Source organism: Rhipicephalus sanguineus, chromosome 4, assembly GCF_013339695.2.
Source record: "Rhipicephalus sanguineus isolate Rsan-2018 chromosome 4, BIME_Rsan_1.4, whole genome shotgun sequence".
Classification (NCBI taxonomy): Eukaryota; Metazoa; Arthropoda; class Arachnida; order Ixodida; family Ixodidae; genus Rhipicephalus; species Rhipicephalus sanguineus.
Genome location: NC_051179.1, coordinates 13,569,146 through 13,588,730, shown reverse-complemented (window position 1 = coordinate 13,588,730; position 19,585 = coordinate 13,569,146). Strand labels below are relative to the sequence as shown.

General features: G+C 46.8%; 1 protein-coding gene across 2 annotated transcripts in view; it reads left to right on the top strand.

Moving 5' to 3' along the window:
- Nucleotides 1–18,193, top strand: part of LOC119389432 (metabotropic glutamate receptor 3) — a 36,361-nt gene extending 18,168 nt beyond the window's left edge. Inside the window, exons 6-9 of one of the 2 annotated variants that reach the window (XM_037656677.2) lie at nt 3,546–3,808; nt 9,829–11,067; nt 12,058–12,198; nt 17,587–18,193. In XM_037656677.2, coding sequence (XP_037512605.1) covers nt 3,546–3,808; nt 9,829–11,067; nt 12,058–12,185 — 1,630 coding nt within the window. In that variant the 3' untranslated portion in view covers nt 12,186–12,198; nt 17,587–18,193. Of the gene's footprint in view, nt 1–3,545; nt 3,809–9,828; nt 11,068–12,057; nt 12,209–17,584 lie in introns of both variants that reach the window. The other variant, XM_049414425.1, reaches the window with a different exon arrangement.
- The last annotated feature ends 1,392 nt before the right edge of the window (nt 18,194–19,585 follow it).

The window sequence follows — 19,585 nt, the reverse complement described above, 5'->3', positions numbered from 1 at the left end:
TGCGACCTGCGATATGTCATTAATAATTAAACGCTCCCAGCGAGCGCTGCTTCATTACCTCAGCCATTAGCAAATCGAGTTCTTTTCTGGACGCTGGACGCTGGCGCCTCGAAAAATGTGGCCTAGCATAAAGTAGCGTCAGCAAATTTTTGTCCAGTATTTATGCGCTTCGCTTATAGTGTGCGAAAAACGGTAAGCGACTTCCAAATTATTCCGACTGACCAGAATTAAGCGCGCTTATTAAAAACCCCAGTTCGAATACGTAGCATGTCTCTGTTCACTTTATTCAAAAATTTTTCATTAGTTTTTCTTATTTTTCTGATCGTTCTTTTTTAGTTGCCTTATATAAAGAATGATTATTCACGTCTGGGGAAACGAATATAGATAGTGCCGTGCCGCTACGTCTAATAGAAGGATTTCAGACTATATAAATTTAGTTTCGCGGGATCTGTCTATGCAAGGCATACAAAACAGTGCTGCGATGTCGAAATAGCGCGTGTTCGGTTATCTACGTTCCATTTCATAGCCAGCCAGAAAGAGAGAGGTAGTAAAAGATCAAAAGAAGGCAATGAAAGGATGCAGATACTCTCTGCTAAGTGGCTTGCTTTATGCGGTATCAAATTCGGCGGTCGACGACGGAAAAGTTAGCGTTATGTGCCTTCCAAAGTTTTCCGTTTTTTTTTTCTTTTTTTGTACCGAAGCTGTTAGCGCGACTAGACACGTTTGGAAACGTTATACGCGTTTTTTTACGGTGCTTTAGAAGAATTAGGTTATACGCGAAGTCCATATACCGAAAAAACAAAAAATTGGAACACGATAGTGGCGATGGGCAGGCAAGTATTGAAGTACGTCAGTTTTTTGGAGGCTACGTGAATATAAAGCCGAAGCCTCATTTTGTACTTGTTTATAGACGACATATGATACGCTTGTGCTATTCATCGCTTCTATGAAGAGCGAGTGGGTAGCGACAATATTATAAATAGAAAATGCCGCGACCGCACCATAGGCGAACTCAACACTAAGTTTGGAGCTTGCAGCTTAATTACGTCCTTTCAAAATTATTTCTGGATATGCGTGTTTTCAATCACAGAAAGTTGAGCTAGTTGGCGATGGTTCACCATAAAAGAAGCTCGGCGCGCAAACGCGGACAAAAAAAAGACAAAAGAAGTCAAGACAACACAAACGCCGGTGTCTGTGTTGTCTTGATCTGTTTTGTGTGATGAATAAGTGTACTCCCCATACTTTTGCTCTATAAACGACGCACCATATTTAGTTTCCTTGGCCTCTATTGTCGGTGACAACCTAAGAACATATATAAGCTCCGTCCACAGCCATCGCTGCCCCACCCAGACAGAAGTTGCGTACATGCCCCACCCAATCGCATTTGCTCATTTACGTGACGTCAACCACCCCTCATGTATTTCAGGTATGTGACTTGGTAGCTGGAGTGTATGTGTGTGTGTGTGTGTGTGTGTGTGCGTGTGTGTGTGTGCGTGCGTGCGTGCGGTGAGTTACATTTGTTTACATCAGGTTACATGCGAACGACGTAGAATTTAGCGCACTGTCTTGGAGAGTTTCGCAATCGCTGCAGCAAAGTTGATAAAATGAAAGAAATACTGTGACTAACGCGCGTGGTAAGGGAAAAAAAATGATATTTTACAGCCTATAGCGAAATATTTGTTTAGAAAGTGCACGAAAAATTATCCGCAATGTTTCCCAACGTCTTAATAAAACTGCATACGCGACACCGAGTTTACATTCGGCAGAACTGGGGACCATATTAGGGGTGAGACGTGGGAAAAACAAACAACTCCTGGAATAATTACGAGCTTTGCAAATAATTACTTAACACTCGCTTGCTTCTTTTTGCACGGGTAATACGATGTGCCCACTGACACCTCGGCGAACTAAACGAGTCGACATTTTCACTATTTGTGTTTATTTTTCAAGAAAATGGGTCAAGCGTTATGTGAGACGCGTTCGAAAAGTCCATAACGTGGAGATTATAATTACGGCCTTAGCGGATATTCACTTACGCAAGGGCTCGAGAGCAACGCAAATTTGCAGCTCCTGCAAGGACAGCTGGGTCAAACTTCGTGAAAATTAGGGCAACATTATGGCAGTTGTGCTTATGAGGAGCACGTGCTGGTGAACAGACGGGAGACCTTTAGCTTAAAGTAAATAGCGAAATTCGTGCAACCTTTTGAAGACTGATTCAGTTATATGCAACAGAAATTTTTAATGGAAGTGCTCGCAAACGACAGCTTCGCCGGAAATTTATATACGCTTCTGCAAGGTTAGGACATTTACTCAAGACGACTTTTGCTGTATTCCTTGCGCGGCATGATGCACTGTGCAGAAATGAAATCACATTTTCTTCACTCTAGTAGTCACCTGCAAGAAGGCGATGCGCATCTGCTCAGTTCATGTTAGCAATACGAATCTGCAGGCATATGCGAAGTCAAGCGCCGTTCATTGCATTACGAAAGTGACGTTTATTGCTTTTTTTAAATAAATGTCCTGAAGGAGACGTTGGTGTCTGTGTGTGGCTCTGGCTACTCCACGTCTCTCACGAGACAGTCAACAATCGCAAAACGAGATGAAAACATGAATGGACATTCACGTGCCTAATCTAGGTACTACAATATAAGCGTTCACGCAAGACGAGAGTTCACACGTTATAAATGTTCACACACACGAAATGTGCACACGTCACAGAACAGTTCATAAAGATGTTCACACAGCAGACACTGTCTCCGAATTGCCACACTATAAATAAAACTTTCATGTTGTAAAGGGATCGATAATTAAGTTGGTACATATTCATTCAGTGAACCGGGAGCGCGGAAAAAGTTTAGTGTTGCGTAGTCCTTCGTCGTCCTTCGTTTTCGTGCTCCCAGTTCACTGAATGAAACTTTCGTGTTCCCAGAAACAAATGCCGCATAGGTAATAAAACATAATAAAACGCTAGCTGAATACTTTTGCAACAGTGACACATTTATACATTCATTCTTCCCTACTGCGGTTAGGGTGTGGAACCGTCTTGACTCAATAATAGCAAAAGTTGAATCGCCATCAACCTTTTGTTATGCTATAGAATAAGCACTAACGACTAAAAAAAGTTTCCCGTTTATTAAAATTGTTCTTACTGTTGTTTATATGAATTTGTTATGTTTTATTAGACGTTATTAGGTTGGATTGTTAGGTTGCAAATACTTATGTTGTATTAGAGTTAACTACGATTTAAACATTCGATACATTGTTCTACTAGACTTCACTGCGTAGGCACATGTATGGTGTCATTTCTACACATGGTATACAACTGCACTCGGAAATGCGATGTGCCCTGTTGCACGCTCACCTGCTATGGTCCAAATGTAGAAACTGGCAGTATTATAAATATTAATAAATAATAAAACACGAGAAAACTGTGGCTAGGAGTACCTGTTCGTTGCTATGGTACTAGTAGCGTTAGCCAGCTAGGCAACTTCATCGTCCACGTGTGTGCGAGTGTGTGTGTTTGTTACGGCCTGTGCTCGGTGCAGGTGCAAATGGAACGGAAGCCTGGTGACGCCGTTCAACCAGCACCACCCGAGGAGCTGCACGGGCGAGGAGCGCATCAGCGACAACAAGGCGTACAAGCTCGAGGCGCAGCTGCAGTTCGTCAGCAACGCGGTGCTCGCCTTCGCGTACGCGCTTCGCAGGATGCACGAGGAGATATGCGGCAACATCAGCGGCCTCTGCGACAGCATGCGGCCCGTCAACGGCACAGACCTGCTCTCCTACCTGAAGAACGTCACGTTCCAAGGTGCGCCTCCTGACGATTGCCGTTCTCAATTACTCAACGCGGTAAAGTTTTACGTCGTCCACATTCACCTTCGTGGATACGAGCGGCGCTGATTATCACTACCACGTTTACACGCACAGAAATACCCGATAAAGTGGACGGGAGGACGACCGCCGCTGTAGCTCAGTTCTATTGGCGGAGAACCGGACGCGTTATCCGAAGGTTGCAGGTTCGGTCACTGCCGGCGGCAAGTTGTCTTCTCGTCCACTTCAATTTCTTCATATTTATTTATTTATTTATTTATTTATTTATTTATTTATTTATCAGTACCTTACAGGGCCCTCGTGGGGCATTGAGTAAGGGGGCACTACAGCAAATACATAATAGAGATAACTATACGTCGGTAAAACATCGATCAGTACAGAAGCTGCAACTGAACTTACGAACATAAAAATGTAAAATATACAAAAAAGCAAGACATAGTGCGCGAAGGTATTGTACAAAAGGTAATATAAAAGAGAATATATTTAAACAGTAACAGTGCAACCGACAATGGAAGCTAACAAAACAGTGTTTTCCGCAAATAAATGCACACCTCTTCATTGGCTTCACTGTCTGTTGGTATTCATTAAAGTTGTGTCGAACAAAAAAAAAACGAGCCCTCAAATTCCCTTTCTTACCTGCCGAAGGTGTATTTCAGAGCACAGTATTTCCAACGCAAAGGTGGGGGTCCTCCATGAAAAAAAAAAGTTGTCATGGCCAACTTAAGGGCACCTGGGGTGCTATGCAGGATGGCCCGAGCTTCTCGGGCACACGAGTTTGCTCCGAGCTTGCATTACGGCGGTCATGACAGGAAGACAGTGCGGAGCACGCGATAGCAGCGTTGATAAAAACGGCTACAAGAACGAGCACGGCGTCACGTACGCACGTGCGGCATTTGCGGTGGTTTTCAAAGGAACACCGCGTGCGAACGCGTCAGCGCCGCCACTCAGTCAACATTTTGACAGTGCAGCGACGTCAGCGTGATTGTCGCGCTATCTTTTTGCCAACTGATCATCGCGCCTCCCACGGGCGTGTTCGTGGGCGTTTGTCCTTTTTCGAAAAATTCTTTCGTTCCACCTGCAGCATGGAAATTTCCACTCTCGAAGGCAACAAGGGCGCACGCGCAGCACTCTGGTGCAGCTCGTTTCGCTTCTCTGGAATATTACAGATAAATAAACGGACAGGTTACTGCTATACTTACATAACACGTCTGAAGATTTTTCTGCAGAAGCAAATCGGCAGAAACAATGCCTTCACAAACAAGTAAATAGTAAACAAGTAAACAGTTCTCGCCGAAAATCCCACCAGGGGCGCTTGCTTCATAACTGTGAGTGGTACGTCATGAGAGCGGTGAAAGTAAATGCGAGGCATCGTACCCACGTGATGATATAACCTTTAGTTCTTCGTGCCTGTGTGCATAGTCTGTGCGATTAGGCTCATAGATGAATCGTGCCGCTCGCTGGCGTTGCGTCGTGAGCACTGTTTCTCTGCAAGAGGAAACGCGGTGGGCGGACCCGCTCTTCGCCGCGGGCGTCTGTCAATCAAATTGATTGACGCGCGAACTCGGGCACAAACTCGTTGATTCCGAAAAGGCCCCAGTTCAACTCGTAACTGTCATAGTGCCGGTGTGCTTGTCAAGTGTTTTATGCGGTGGACGCTACTCAGCAGCTTCTTTGCATATAAAATAATTTGGTCAGCTTGCTCTACTTGTGCGAAGGCTGGAGCAACCGGAGGAGCTTGTGGTCACCTAGCTTCTTCCAGCTTTTTACGTGGCTCGTCTACTCACTATGCTTGTTTTGCTTCGGAGTAATGACCGTATCAGTTCGGTTTCAATATTCGTGCTATTGATTAGGAAGGTGTTAACTAACATGATATTGAATGTCCTTTCTTAATTGTTAATGTTTAATTACCACGACATTAATTACCCAGGTTTAATTCGCAAGGTCCTGAATAGCACAGAAGTAATTAGCATAATTCTAATTAGCACGATCCTAATTAACACGACCTCGGTGAGTAAGGTCTTCATTATATCGGTTTTAAGTACACGCTCCTAATTAGCGTCGTGTTAATTAGCACTAATTGTTGATGTTCTAATTACAGCGGCATTAATGACTCAGGTTGATTTCGCAAGGTCCTGAATAGTGCAGAGGTAATTAGCATAATACCAATCAGCACGATCCTAATTAACACGCTCCTAATTAGCGCCATGTTAGTTAACATTAATTTATATTGTCTTAATTACCACGGCATTAATTATTCAGGTTTAATTCGCAAGTTCCTGAATAGTACAGATGTAATTAGCATAATCCTAATTAGAACGATCCTAATTAACACGATCTCGATGAGTAAGGTCTTGATTATCTTGGTTTTAATTACATTCTCCAAATTTGCGGCGTGTTAATTAGCATGATCTTAATTACCTTGTTCCTAGCTTTACACGACTTCATTAGCATGGTCTTAGTAAGACGTGGCTTAGTTAGCTCGGCCTTCGCATGATTTGGCCTAATCAGCTTCGTCATAGCACGTCCTGACTTAGTTAGGTATACCGCCCAGCCAATTAGCTAGTCAGCCGGGCGCACGTGCTCTGGGAGCGAGCAGACGATGAAGAAGAGAACGACGAGGGCGCGCGCCGGCCGAGCAACGCGCTAGAATGTAGTACAGGCAGACCATGGTGATTATACACGTGGCCTCGGCGCTTAGCGCTAGCAGCCGTGTTATAAGGCGCTCGGTCGGAACTTATATCAGAGGACACGGTGCTGATTATCCTAAAGGATACTTAGTGCAGACGTTAAACGCTTTAAAATGAATTCAAACGGCCCGCGCACACATAAAAATATAGTTAGTAGAGCTTTCTGACACTTTCCTTGCATGGGTGCACTTCTGCACTCAGTGGAACGACAAACAAATGAAAGAAGTTTCACGACACCACCCAATCTTCTCGACCGCCCTTGACGTGACGCCGCGTTCCATCGTAACCAATGGAACGGAGCGCGCGCTGAGGGATGGATTTCACCTTCTCGTACTATTAGCTCGTTCAAAAGGGGTGTCGTCAGAGCTCGGAAATATCCCGAGTTTCGCCGAACCCGGGCCATCCTGCATAGCACCCCTGAGGACCGTATACAAACTGCAGCAATAGTGATAAATTTAGCGACGATAAAATAGTGATATTGAATCCCTTTACGTCACTGGGTACTTTGAAACAGTGCAAATAATATACAATTCAAGATTTTAAAGAATACCATCATTGTAATTAAGAACACCTTTTCATGTACATTTAAAACACAGCAAAATATAGAAAAAATATTGCACAGCCATAAAAAATGCAATTGCGTTGTAAGGTTTCTTTACCCATTCAACGAATGAATCAAGCTTTATTTTAAGTCCAGCGAAGTTGATTCGGGGCGGGCTTTCCCTTCCCTCCGACCAGGGCGTAGCCAGGGGGGGGGGGGTTCAACCCCCCCCCCCCCGAAATTTTTCAATTTTGCTTGCGTATATATACGCGCACACATACAAACGCACGCACAAACATACATAAAATATGGTTGAACCCCCCTCCCCCCTCGAAAAAAATTTCTGGCTACGCCCCTGCCTCCGACCTCCCTTTTATGCACGTTTGTGCGCGTTTTTGTACGTGTGCGCGTGCATATACACGTAAAATGTAAAGAAGAAATTGGGGGGGGGGGGGTTGAGCACCCCGAACTATCCGTCTAGCTATGCCACTGCCACCTTACGATGCCACATCAGTGGCACCTTCTCCCCCTCTTTCAGAGAAAGGAAAGTAGAGAAGATGGTCCACATACACTGATATGATGCTGTTGGTACATACATGTGATATTTTAAAAAAATATTGCTTTTTAATCGCATACTAGACGTTATAATGACTGAACAAGAAAAGGGGCGCCATTAATTGCCATCACATTGGCTGTTTCTAAGTGTGGCAGCTGATATTCTGCAAATGTGCCATTTATAAGAGCAAAAAATAAAAAAGAACTAGTCCACGATTCTGGAAACCCAGAGGGAGTCACTAAAACTTTCCACCCTTTAACTGAAACAACTGGTTTTGTTCGAATCTCATCAATGGCGTCCGAACGAGCCCATCTATCGCTTTCACTCAAGTTTGCCTAAGAAAGGCTGGACCTAAAGCTCTCACATTTTTGGCCCTTAGACAAGCATGCTATGCGTGTACGTCAGAAATTTAGAGCAAACACTTCATGTAGAAGCTTCAAAGTGAAAAGAGGACATTACCACAATCTCGAAGAGAACTGTACCACAGTTTCTTTTCTTTTTCTTTTTTTTTAATCGTAAGGACAAGAACATATACCCGATTGAATCTATTTAAATTCGGCAAATAGTGAACTGCGCGTACCTCTGTAAGGGCACCGTGTCCCTTATATCCACGGCGGTTTCGAAAGGCAGAAGCAACGGGTACGCTGAAAAAGCAAGAAAGATGGGTTTGCTGATTGGGAAATGAGCAAACACTCTATACTCCATCTCACCACTACCGTTCAGCACTACCAAGGCTACGGGGTGTAAGCAAGCCACACGCTTGCGCAGCAAAACATAGTTCCAGGTATTATTACCTTACAGACATTTGCGCTTGTTTGGCACGTGTTGGTTGTTGGTTGATCCTCAGCCACTTGGCTCAACCCATCGCGGGGGATCGGCCATGAAACGGGCGGTACCTTATTTTAGAAATAAAATTGTTTTACTGGCACGTGTTACGTCACATCAGTGCGTAGCATGCTTATTCTTCTTCGCATATATGTCGCGCGCCTTTAATTGCTGTATCAGTAACCGCCGGCAACTGTGGTTACAAATCAACATGGCAGCGCCCATGCAGACGCGACCGCCCGCTTCGATTCGAACTTGCGCTTGCTAATTGCCCACTACGCTGGCAGCAACAAAGAAATGGTGAAATCAGCTATCGCTTTGCGCCATCTCACGCGGAGGGCGAAGCATCAGGTATATTTTGTCGTTACTTGCGAGATCAGCTGTTTGCTTAGCCACGCCTCATAAGCCTAATGCGCCGATAATTTCATAATGGTTCTTGGAATTAGCGCAATATAGTCACGATTACATTGCTGTCTAAGCATCAGCACATTAACCTAAAGCAAATACAAGTGTCAGTTTGTAACTTACGGGTCACACAGCGTACGATGGCGACTTGATAAATGCGAAGTTGAGGGCACCAGCTGCGATGGGTGCAGCCATTCTTTTTTTCAGCGATGCCGTCTGTTCGTTTTACTCGCCCTACGCATGCGAGAAGACGCCAGGTACGTCAGCATAGGACACGGCGCGGATGAATACATGTGGAGGGGCTAATCGCCCTTCCTATTGGCTAAGGGGCCCTGTAGCCTTCACAGTGCTGAAGGGAACTTCTGAGATGGAGCATAGTATAACGCGCAGATAGGTGTACACTCTACATATACACAGCTGCACACATCGGCGAATCTATATTGCAACAGACACAAGAAAGAAGATAGGACTGTCTTTCTGGTATCGAATGCGTGTGTAAAATCTTGATTATAAAGCAAGTATTTCAAAAATATTTGAGCGCAAACACATGGTACATTCACACATGCACAAACCCACACATTCAGGCACCGAACACGTTCAGCGCTGTACGTGTTTTGTGCCTGAATGTGTGGGTGTGTGCGTGTGTGAATTTGCCGCGTGTTCACGCTCAAATAATTTTTGAAATGGTTTACCAACTAGCCCAGCAACAAGTTATTTTACAGCAACTATGTCCATTAGCATATAGACTCTGAGAACGAGCGCCTATTATCTAACGTGTCCCGATTGGGACGAATCCTCCGAACGAGCCCAGTGGAGGAGGAAGACCTTTTTATTTAGTTTTGGGACTTATCTAGACGTATGGCCAGTTTAGACATCTCTTATTCTACCACTGTTGATTAGCTTCGTATATAAAATTTGTCTCAGTAGAACATTATGTTTCTGAAATAAGGCAGTCATCCTTACATGTGGTCCTCGTGGCGCAGGTCTGAGCAAGGACCACTTCCGCTTCTCCAGTAGCGGAGACGGCCCGGCGCGCTACAACATACTGCACTTCAAGCAAGTCGAGCCCGGCAAGTACCGCTGGGTGCGCGTTGGAACGTACGTGGATGGCACGCTGCACTTGCAGCTAGCCGAGCTACAGTTTCGGCTGGGCTCGAGCGAGCTGCCGCGTTCGGTGTGCAGCGACCCATGCCCACGCGGCTCAGCGCAGAAGATGGTGGATAACGAGCAGTGCTGCTGGCACTGCGTGCGCTGCTCAGGCTACACGTTCGCAGCCGAGAACGGCGTGTGCGCCGACTGCGCGCCCGGCACGCTGCCGGACGTGCACCACGAGCGCTGTGTGCCGGTGCCGGAGTCGCACATGAGCCCATCGTCGCCGCTGGCCGTGGCCACGCTGGTGCTCGCTGCGCTCGGCACCGTCTTCACGGCGGCCACGCTGTTCGTGTTCCTCAAGCACATCGACACGCCGGTGGTTCGCGCCTCCGGCCGCGAGCTCTGCTTCGTGCTGCTCGGCGGTATCTGCATGTGCCAGGGCACGGCGCTACTGCTCGTGCAACGGCCCAGCCCGGTGGTGTGTGGAGCGCAGCGCGCCGCGCTGGGCCTGTGCTTCGCCGTCGTGTACTCGGCGGTGCTTGCCAAGGCGGTGCGCATCCACCGGATCTTCCACGCGGGCCGCCGGTCGGCTCAGCGGCCCGGCTGCATATCGCCGCGTTCGCAGCTGGCGCTGTGCGGCGCCCTGGTGTCGGTGCAGGGCCTGGTGGCGACCGTGTGGCTAGCGTTGAACCCGCCGCGCGCCGTCCACCACCATCCGACGCGCGAGGACAACTTGCTCGTGTGCCTGGCGTCGGTGAACCTTATCGGGTACACGCTGTCGCTCATCTACCCCTTCATGCTCGTCATTGTGTGCACCGTCTACGCGGTGCTGACGCGCAAGATCCCGGAGGCGTTCAACGAGTCCAAGTACATCGGCTTCGCCATGTACACCACGTGCGTCATCTGGCTGGCCTTCCTGCCCATATACCTGACCACCTGGCGCCATGTAAACCTGAACCTTACCAGCATGGCGATGGCCGTCTCGCTGAGCGGCACCGTCACCCTCATCTGCTTCTTCTTCCCCAAGCTGTACATCATCGTGCTTCATCCGGAGAAGAACGTGCGCCAGTCCATGATGGCCAAGTACGGCACGCTCAAGAACCGCGTCGAGTCGGCCACGCAGTCTGACGGTGAGCGCGTTTACGCGTCGCACTTAACGCGCCCACTAGAGCAGGCGCGGTAATTTCTATAACCACCGTTCTCGTTGGCAGCAGACATTTGACGTTACCGCGTTTTTATTTGGGGCTTTGTCAAATAACTTGAGTTTAATGTCGCGTCTCCGCTCGCTATAGGTGTATACTACGATGAAACTGCGGGGTGACCCGGTCCCAATAGCGCGATAGACGCGAATAAACCATCATCTAGCCACGGTGCGACCTCAGAGCTCATTGAGTACACTCTAGTTGAGCACTTGCTTAATCTCGTTAGGAAGAAGGAAGGAAAAAAGAAAAGGCAGGATAGAGAGTCCTTAAAACATTGAGCACACAAGCAGCTCCCTGGAACTGCATCATGAGCAGCTCATAATGCAGTGCCAACCCATCCGTCGCGTTGTGACGGATAGGTTGACTGACGTGTTAAACGCCGTCAACTACGCCGTTTGTTGTTGAAAAGATTGAATATATACATGAGTGTTATTATAATCACGACATTTATATTTTTGTATTTTCTCTAGTATAACCCGCACAATTGTTTTTAAAGATTGAGCTAAAGTCAAAACAAAAAACACAAATTCCGGTTTGCAAAGATGGCTTCACGGTAGTGCTTCACAGCTGTACAACGAAGCTAGCTTCACAGCAATACGCAGGGATCATTTTTAGAAAATTTTCCGCGAATCGCTGTTGAGGGTGCGGGTTTTTTGCTAGAAAATATATGTTTATACTTATGTAATGGCCGTATACCTGCTATTTCGGATGGTGCACGAACATCGCTTAGTTTGCTGCTGGCTGCAGCTATCGCCATGCTGTTTGAACCATAGAAACTCTATGGTTTGAACATTAGACGAACAGCGTGGCCTCAGGCTGGGCAATTTCGCTTTCAACCCTACTTTGCCAGCGCGTACAACTAAACTGGAATTAAGCCAGAAGTGCTGAACGCGACGTTCTTTTTGCCGTCCATTGCAGTTGACTACGAGATGAGCGACAAGCAGCGGTCTGCCTGTTCGTTGGTCTCGACAAGTAGCCGAGCCAGCATTGCCACGCAGACCGACGCCGACGAGAACAACTTCTACGATATGGACGTCCAGCTTTGACCTATCTACGACGGTGAGATACACTGCGCGTCGTGCTGCGGCGCACGGTATATAATGTTAAACGAGTATTTACATAGCGAACGCCACAAAAGGTTATTATATTAGTAGGGGTGTGCGAATATGAAATTTTTCGAATACGAATCGAATACGAATATCCACCTTCGGATATCGAATCGAATATCAAATATCAAAGAAAAAATGCCTCCACAGTAACAATATTTCATTTAACACGTAGCTATTTGAAAAAAAAAAAAAACATTAACAGTCTGACTGGCAACACAACATGCACTGCTATCTCCAGAAACACGATACTTCTAACACCGTGCTCCAGAACACAATGTCCAGGCTAGCACAATGCACATCACAACACAAGCAAATATCACGGCACAATGAAAGTAATGAATACATGTTATCATGAAGAAATATGAGTTGCTCCACATGATCAGGCAGCAGGCGCTCCCTTGTAACAGAGACAACGCCCCCCCCCCCCCCCCCCTGCCACTGTAAAGGCACGCTCGCTTGGAACAGAAGTGGCTGGTATAGGGAGTTACATGGGGCAAAGCTTTGCCAGACTGGGGTATCTCAAGGTGCCTACAGTCCGCCACCAGTCACGTGGGTCACTGTCTTTCTTCAGAAGTGGTCCCGCATAGTGAACGAGTGGTAGTGCGGCACATTACGGCCGCATAATATTGAAAATGTACGGTTACATGATCGCCAACAGCGCTGCACGTCGGAGATGCACCAGCAATAAATCATACGTATTGGGGCACTCGTCGCAGGCAGATATCGTGCCTCCGTGTATTTACGATGTTTATCGCTCCTCTCGGCAACGTTTTTAGCGATACGAACGCAGCAGAAATGTGGAAGACGAGTTATTTTATGCATGATAATCGAATCGCATATTCGAATTTTTCGAATATTCTAAGTTATCGAATATTCGAAACTTCTCGAATACACGATTTTCGAATCGAATACGAACATATCGAATGTAATATTCGACGAATATGCGAAACTTTCGAATATTCGCACACCCCTAGTTATTAGGCAAGAAATTGCGGCGGAGAAGAAAATGGAAGGACGATATCGGCACCAAATCAGCCATAATGAACGAGCTGTCGACGACGCAACCTCAATGGCTGCTCGTTCTTATGCGCAGGGTTCTCCATTTGGGGGGGGGGGGGGGGGCGAAGTTTTGTCGCAGCCACCCCCCCCCCCCCCCATTGGGTCGTGTTCAAAAGACAACATGCTTCACAATGGATGAAAAAATTAAAGTGAAGCGATGACGTGCCTCACACAATCTGCCTTTGGTCCCTGGATTTCCGGGAGTAAAAATGGGAAGTAAATAGTTATTTGAATGCAACATCAGGGGGTCTTGGGCCGCCATTATCGTCAAAAAACTTGCGGGTCATAACCCTGCTCATTAAACAATGATGGGACAGGTCCGACTGACTAAATGTATGGGGCAGACGTTGCGCCCCCCCCCCCCTCCTTTAGGTAACTGAGGGAGCCGTCGCCCCTCCCCCCCGTTTAGGTGACAAGGGGAGCCGTCGCCCCCCCCCCCCCCTTCTCTTCGTGCGCACGCCTATGTGCGCATTCCTATGTGAAACATCAGAGGCAGCACCACAGGAGTTGTAACTGTACCAAAGTAGACTTCTCCTGCAGTAAGTATCGTGGCTAGGAGAAACCACCTTTAAAGGGTCCCTCAGCAGGTCGATGCAGGTTTTGGCTAGATATCGCAGGTTGTAGATCGCCGTCTCGGGAGCGTTTTACCGGCAGACTATTTCAAATCAGTTCATTTTACTTGACGATGTATAAGAATTTGAGCTATTTGGTTACCATGCCACCAGGAGCGACTGTAAGCAGAAACAGTCTCCTCTTTGCCTAGGCTAGCGTCAGCAAGCTGCGCACGTACTTCTGCGTTCTTCCATGTGCCAGAGCCTAGAGAACGCTTTCACATGACAAGCGCCGCCACTAATATTTTATTGCAACAGCAACAGGACCGCCAACATGTAAACATGAAGCCAGCGCTGGCCGGCGGCCCGCACGCCGCTGCGCTTGGGGGCCCGTCGGAAAGGGCGGCGGCGAAGTGGCGCGTGTGAGGAAGCTCTGTGTCTCCAGTACTGAAGCGCAATGCTCTTCTAACCACGACGCCACTGTCTCATCGAGCAGAACAGTACATCATGAAGAATGTCCCACGTGCAAGCAATCACATGGGACTGCAAGTAAACACTGGTCGTTTATTGCAGGAACAACAGTGTGCGAACAACAACAGTGCAACAGTGCTGCGGCGAACACGCGCATGCGCCACTCCTTCACATCCCCCTCTCCTGCTCTCTTTGCTTACTACGCTTTGCTTAATAACTCTGGTCAGCACATGGCGTAGAAAATATTGCGTGGCCTTTAAAATTTTCTTGGTCCGAGTACTCGTAAGTAATCCCCTCAAAGCGCTCTATAAGGGTATGCCCCAAGATGAGCATTAAATTCTACAAAGCTTCCATGTGATAGCTGAAAAAAAAACTGCTAAATATGCGATCCTAGTAGAAGAGGATAAAACTTTATTAAAAAGAAATTTCATGGGTTTAGAGCTGGCCGCTTGTCTGCGGTGACCGCTTCTGCCCATGCAATGATCCTATAGTAGAAAAGCGGCTGCTATTATTCAGAAAAAAGAAATGTATATGCATACAGAATCACTTCTTAAATCATTGCTCAGTTTTGCTTACGCACATGTGCACCGAGTGGCGAAATTTATTATATATATTTTTTGTCATCATCCGGCAGCCCGCACCTACTTTTTCACCGTTTAGAAACGAATACAGTCTTAATAAAATTTACACAGTATCTTCGTCTATACTACAGCCGTTCAAGTATCCCCGAAATGCCAGACAAAAAGAAAAAAAATGTGTACGTACGACGATCCCAGCAAGCCAAAGGCAGCAAAGCTGTGTACCTTTCGGAAATCCTCACGGGATCTGTTATTGCAAGCCAGTGCTTGCGCCCACGAAATGCCAGTGTGTCCGCGCAGTGCGCTATACAGATATAGGCTCGCTTTCCTCCGCAGAAGAAAAAAAAAAAAGAGATTGAAAAACGAAACCACTACAGGAAAGCGGCTTAGTGCCGGACAAAGCTGTCAGTCACTCACTATCACGCTCCGGCATCGATGCGCGTCCAGCGGCTGCCTCTTGTTTGCGCTGTGCTCGCTTCGGGAGAGCAACCTCGGCTGTCCGCGAGGCGTCACGCGATGTCCGTGGGAACCGACACCCATGGCGTGCACGCCACGCTGGAAGACCACCTCGCGTGCCCGCATGAGCGATGTTTGCTCGAGCGGCCGTTCTGGCGGGGCTTGCGCGTATTGCGTTTATCTCGCAAATTGTTGTAGGTAGGGGCGTGCGAATATTAGAAAATGTCGAATAACAAATCGCATAGCGCACATTCGAATTACCGAATATTTTTCGAACACTTTTCCAATGATCAGCACCGACAGGAACACCGCAAACCAACAGCGAGTTGCACGGACGAAGGATCATTTTTCTTTTTTTAATGAGTGAATTACCTAGGTGCATGCAGTTCAAGCTTTTATGGGACTGTCGAAGCTTTACCCGTCACCGATTGAAGGAATTTTCGCTTTAAACTCCAGTGCCGCCGAAGCAAGTGTGTACCATCATCATTAGTTCCATGATGTTGATTCATGAAACATTATTTAACTTTTAGGTCTCAGTATACCACCTCGAATACTGAAGTAACTGCTGTGTTCATTCTACAGTTAAAAATACCTCGAAGGCTCGAGCCGCTATACTGTATACGAGCTTATCCTTAGTTTGCACAAATGCTGTATCTTTTGTCAGTTAAATGCAACGGTAATATCATTTTGTTAAGGTATGCCAGTATTTGTTCGAAATGAAAAGTTGTAGAATTCTAGGTCTGTCTTCAAAATGCTTCGCAAACTATTCGAATATTATTCGATTCGGCTCTAAATATCATCACCCCTAGTTGTAAGCCCTCGTGCACCGACAGCTTGGTCGGGACCCTCTTCGCAGCGAATCAACTTGAAATTAATAACTGTTGGGGTTTTACATCCCAAAACAACGATACGATTATGACAGACGCCGTAGTGGAGGGCTCCGGAAAGTTCGACCACCTAGGGTTCTTTAAACGTGCACTTAAATCTGAGTACATGGGCCGACAGCATTTTGCCTCCATCGCAAATGTGGCCGCCGCAACCCGGATTCGATCCCGCGACCTCCGGGTCGGCAGTCGAGCACCATAACCACTAGAGCGTGGTGGCTGGTCAATCAACTTGAAAGCGACCCTTAATCATCTAGTTGAGTCATAGCATTTGTGGACTGCGCGTTTGCAATTGCAAGTAACTTGACCCGGTTTATTGATGGTGGAGGCTTGGGCATCCCCGGAAGGATGCAAGAATGAAGCCAGGCTGGCGACGCAGCCTTGGTATTTCCACAGCAGTTTCCCATAACGTAATAGTGTTTTGCGGTAATAATAACTGTTGGGGTTTAACGTCCCAAAACCACAATGCGATTATGAGGGACGCCGGAAATTTTGACCACCTAGGTTCTTTAACGTGCATCTAAATCTAAGCACAGGAGCCTCTACATAGGCTTGCGCACGGGGGCTGGTGTGGCGCAAAATCTGTCCCATACATTCACCCCCCTAGTCACCAAAGAGGGGGGGGGGGCGCAAGATCTACCTCGTACATCGACTTAGTAGGGGGGAGGGCGCTGCGATGAACGTTTGCCCCCCCCCCCCCCCCTTCCCGAGGGGGACTCTGCGCACGCCTATGAGCCTCTAGCATTTTGCCTCTATCGAAATGCAGCCGCCACGGCCGGGATTCGATCCGGCGACCTTCGGGTCAGCAGTCGAACTTCACAGCCTCTAGACCTCTGTGGCAGGTGGTTTTTTGCGGTGCCTTCCGCAGATGTCTGCTGGTGACAAGGTAGATGTATACCAATAAATAATTCACTAAAATGCATTACGAAATAAAGAAGAACACGACCTAACAACCTGTATAGCTTATTTCTGAAAAAAAGATATTAAAACCTGTATGTGCTTGAATATTATATCGCGATAGATTTCTGACGTCACGTTGTCGTGACTCAGTGCGCGCTTGGAGCGCGAGAGAGACTATAGTTTGATATAACCATTTGATCCGCTGATAAGTTCACTTGTTTGAACGAAAATTCAATTTTGAAAGAATTGTAATAATTGTTGGGGTTTTACGTCCCGAAACCACGATATGATTATGCAATATGGACCAGTTGGTCTTGTGTTGTTTAATGTCGCGTGTTCTTATCGACCTCCGACTAAAAGTACAAAGTTCTCATTTTGTGTCGCGCTTGATATCTTCACGATTGTGCATTGTTGTCTTGCTCCTACTCCTGCCCGACAGTTCTGGCCACAGCCGTCCAGCAGTAGCAGCATTTGGCGGCCGGCCACCATAAAGTGGGACACGTGCCAACCACAGTGCGCGCGGTGCAAACTCAGCACGCGCGGAATGCCTCGGCGCAGATATCGCTGTTGCCGCCGTCAGCGAAAGCCGGGACCAGCGGACGGCAGACCGCGACAACACACACCACACCACACACACAGACACATACACACACATACAGGAAGCAGAACGCAAAGCCCAGTGCGGATCGCAATAACCCTGCTCCTGCTGGGACCACCAAAGAAAAGAGGGGCGCCCTTCAGCCACCAACACGAGGAAAACATTGCCGGTGACGATGCTCTGTGATCACACTGCCGCGCAGATTATGTAGTATGTCTCTATTTCTACACGATCAATCTCCTTCGCTCTCTCTCTGTCTTCTACATGCATAATATAAATATTCATATACTGCAAATTATATAAATATATATATATATATACATATATATGTGTATTATACATATACACGAAAGCAGGATTATACAAGTGGCACTCATCATATCGTCTCTTCTGTTGTTGGTGCATTTATACATGCGAAAATAAAAGCCTACTGTTTATGTTTTCACAATGATGGGCTTTGCACCTGGCACGCCAGAGATGCGTGACCCCAACGCGTGGCCTCCACTTGGTCTATGCATGTGTTGTCCCTGTCACTTTGCCATTGCACAGCAGTACCACCACACGCACCTACAGATTGAACGGACACCCATACTCCTTTTTATCACAGATGCAGAAAATTTAGGAACAATAACATATCCAATTCTGCACTTTCAAATAGTCTGTCTTGCGATACATGACTGATGCAGTCCTACAACAATGCAAATCAGAAACAAAACTGCCTTCAAGTCAAATCTGTCTTGCAAAACAGCTACCATGTACATACACTGTACGTAGCCTCGCAAAGCAATTATCGCAACAAAAAACGTCTACAAGATATCAACAGACCTGACATACGTTTCTATGTACCATTGCATATCTCCGTATCTCTAACATGCACCAAAATTTAAAGAAATGCAAATAAAAACAGAAGGCATGCATTGTACCCAAATTAATTGCTGCTCTGTGTGATCCGCAGTGGCAATGGAAAGCAAATTGCTCTTAAAGGGACCGACAACCAACTTTTGTGGTACCCGTTTTCTTGAGTGCAACGGGAAGCTTACCGGTCAGAGCTTCTAATCACGGAGTGGTAACGCGGAGAACGCCGTAAAACATTTGTAATCAGAGTTTTTTCGATCTGCAGCGATTATGCAGTCTTAATATCACATGCTGCAAACAGTGATAGGTGAGCGCGATAGCGATTATGCGCCAGCAGTGGTGACAAGTTATGCCCTAAGTATAAAAAGGCAATGTTACGTTTGCAAAGCCTGCGGTGCCGCGACTACTGCTTTCTAGCCTATTAAATTATTTTACAATAGTTATAGCGTTTTCTGGGGCCGTACACAGCTCGCTTCATCACATTTTAGTCAAGCCAAGCCAAGCTAAGCCTTCGAAAACGAAACAAGTGGTAGGATACACCAGCAGTGTTGTTCATGAAGTGGTAGTAATCCTCCACAGAACAGTAAGTCGATGGCATTTTGCGAGCAACAGCGCAAACTCGCGTGCTACTCTTCAAAAGTCCGATACGAAGAGAGCAGACGGAGAGTCGAGTACGCGAGAAACGCCGCCGGACGCCGCGCGCATGCGCCGCAGCCTCTGTTTCACTGGAAGCCACGAAAGCAGCGCCGCATCTCATGCTTTACTACTTTTACCTTAGAAACAAACGGGATTTGACAATAACATACATATTCAAAATTTCAGCCCTCGTTCTGGTGCGTGTAAAAGCATTGGACTACGTACAACAAAGCGTTTAAGACTGCATATACGTCTAGTTCATGGCGCTCGCGCTAGGCTGCGCGACATACTGGTTTTTGTTACTTTTAAACGCGATTTAAAAATATAAATTCTACTCAGATCGCGAAAA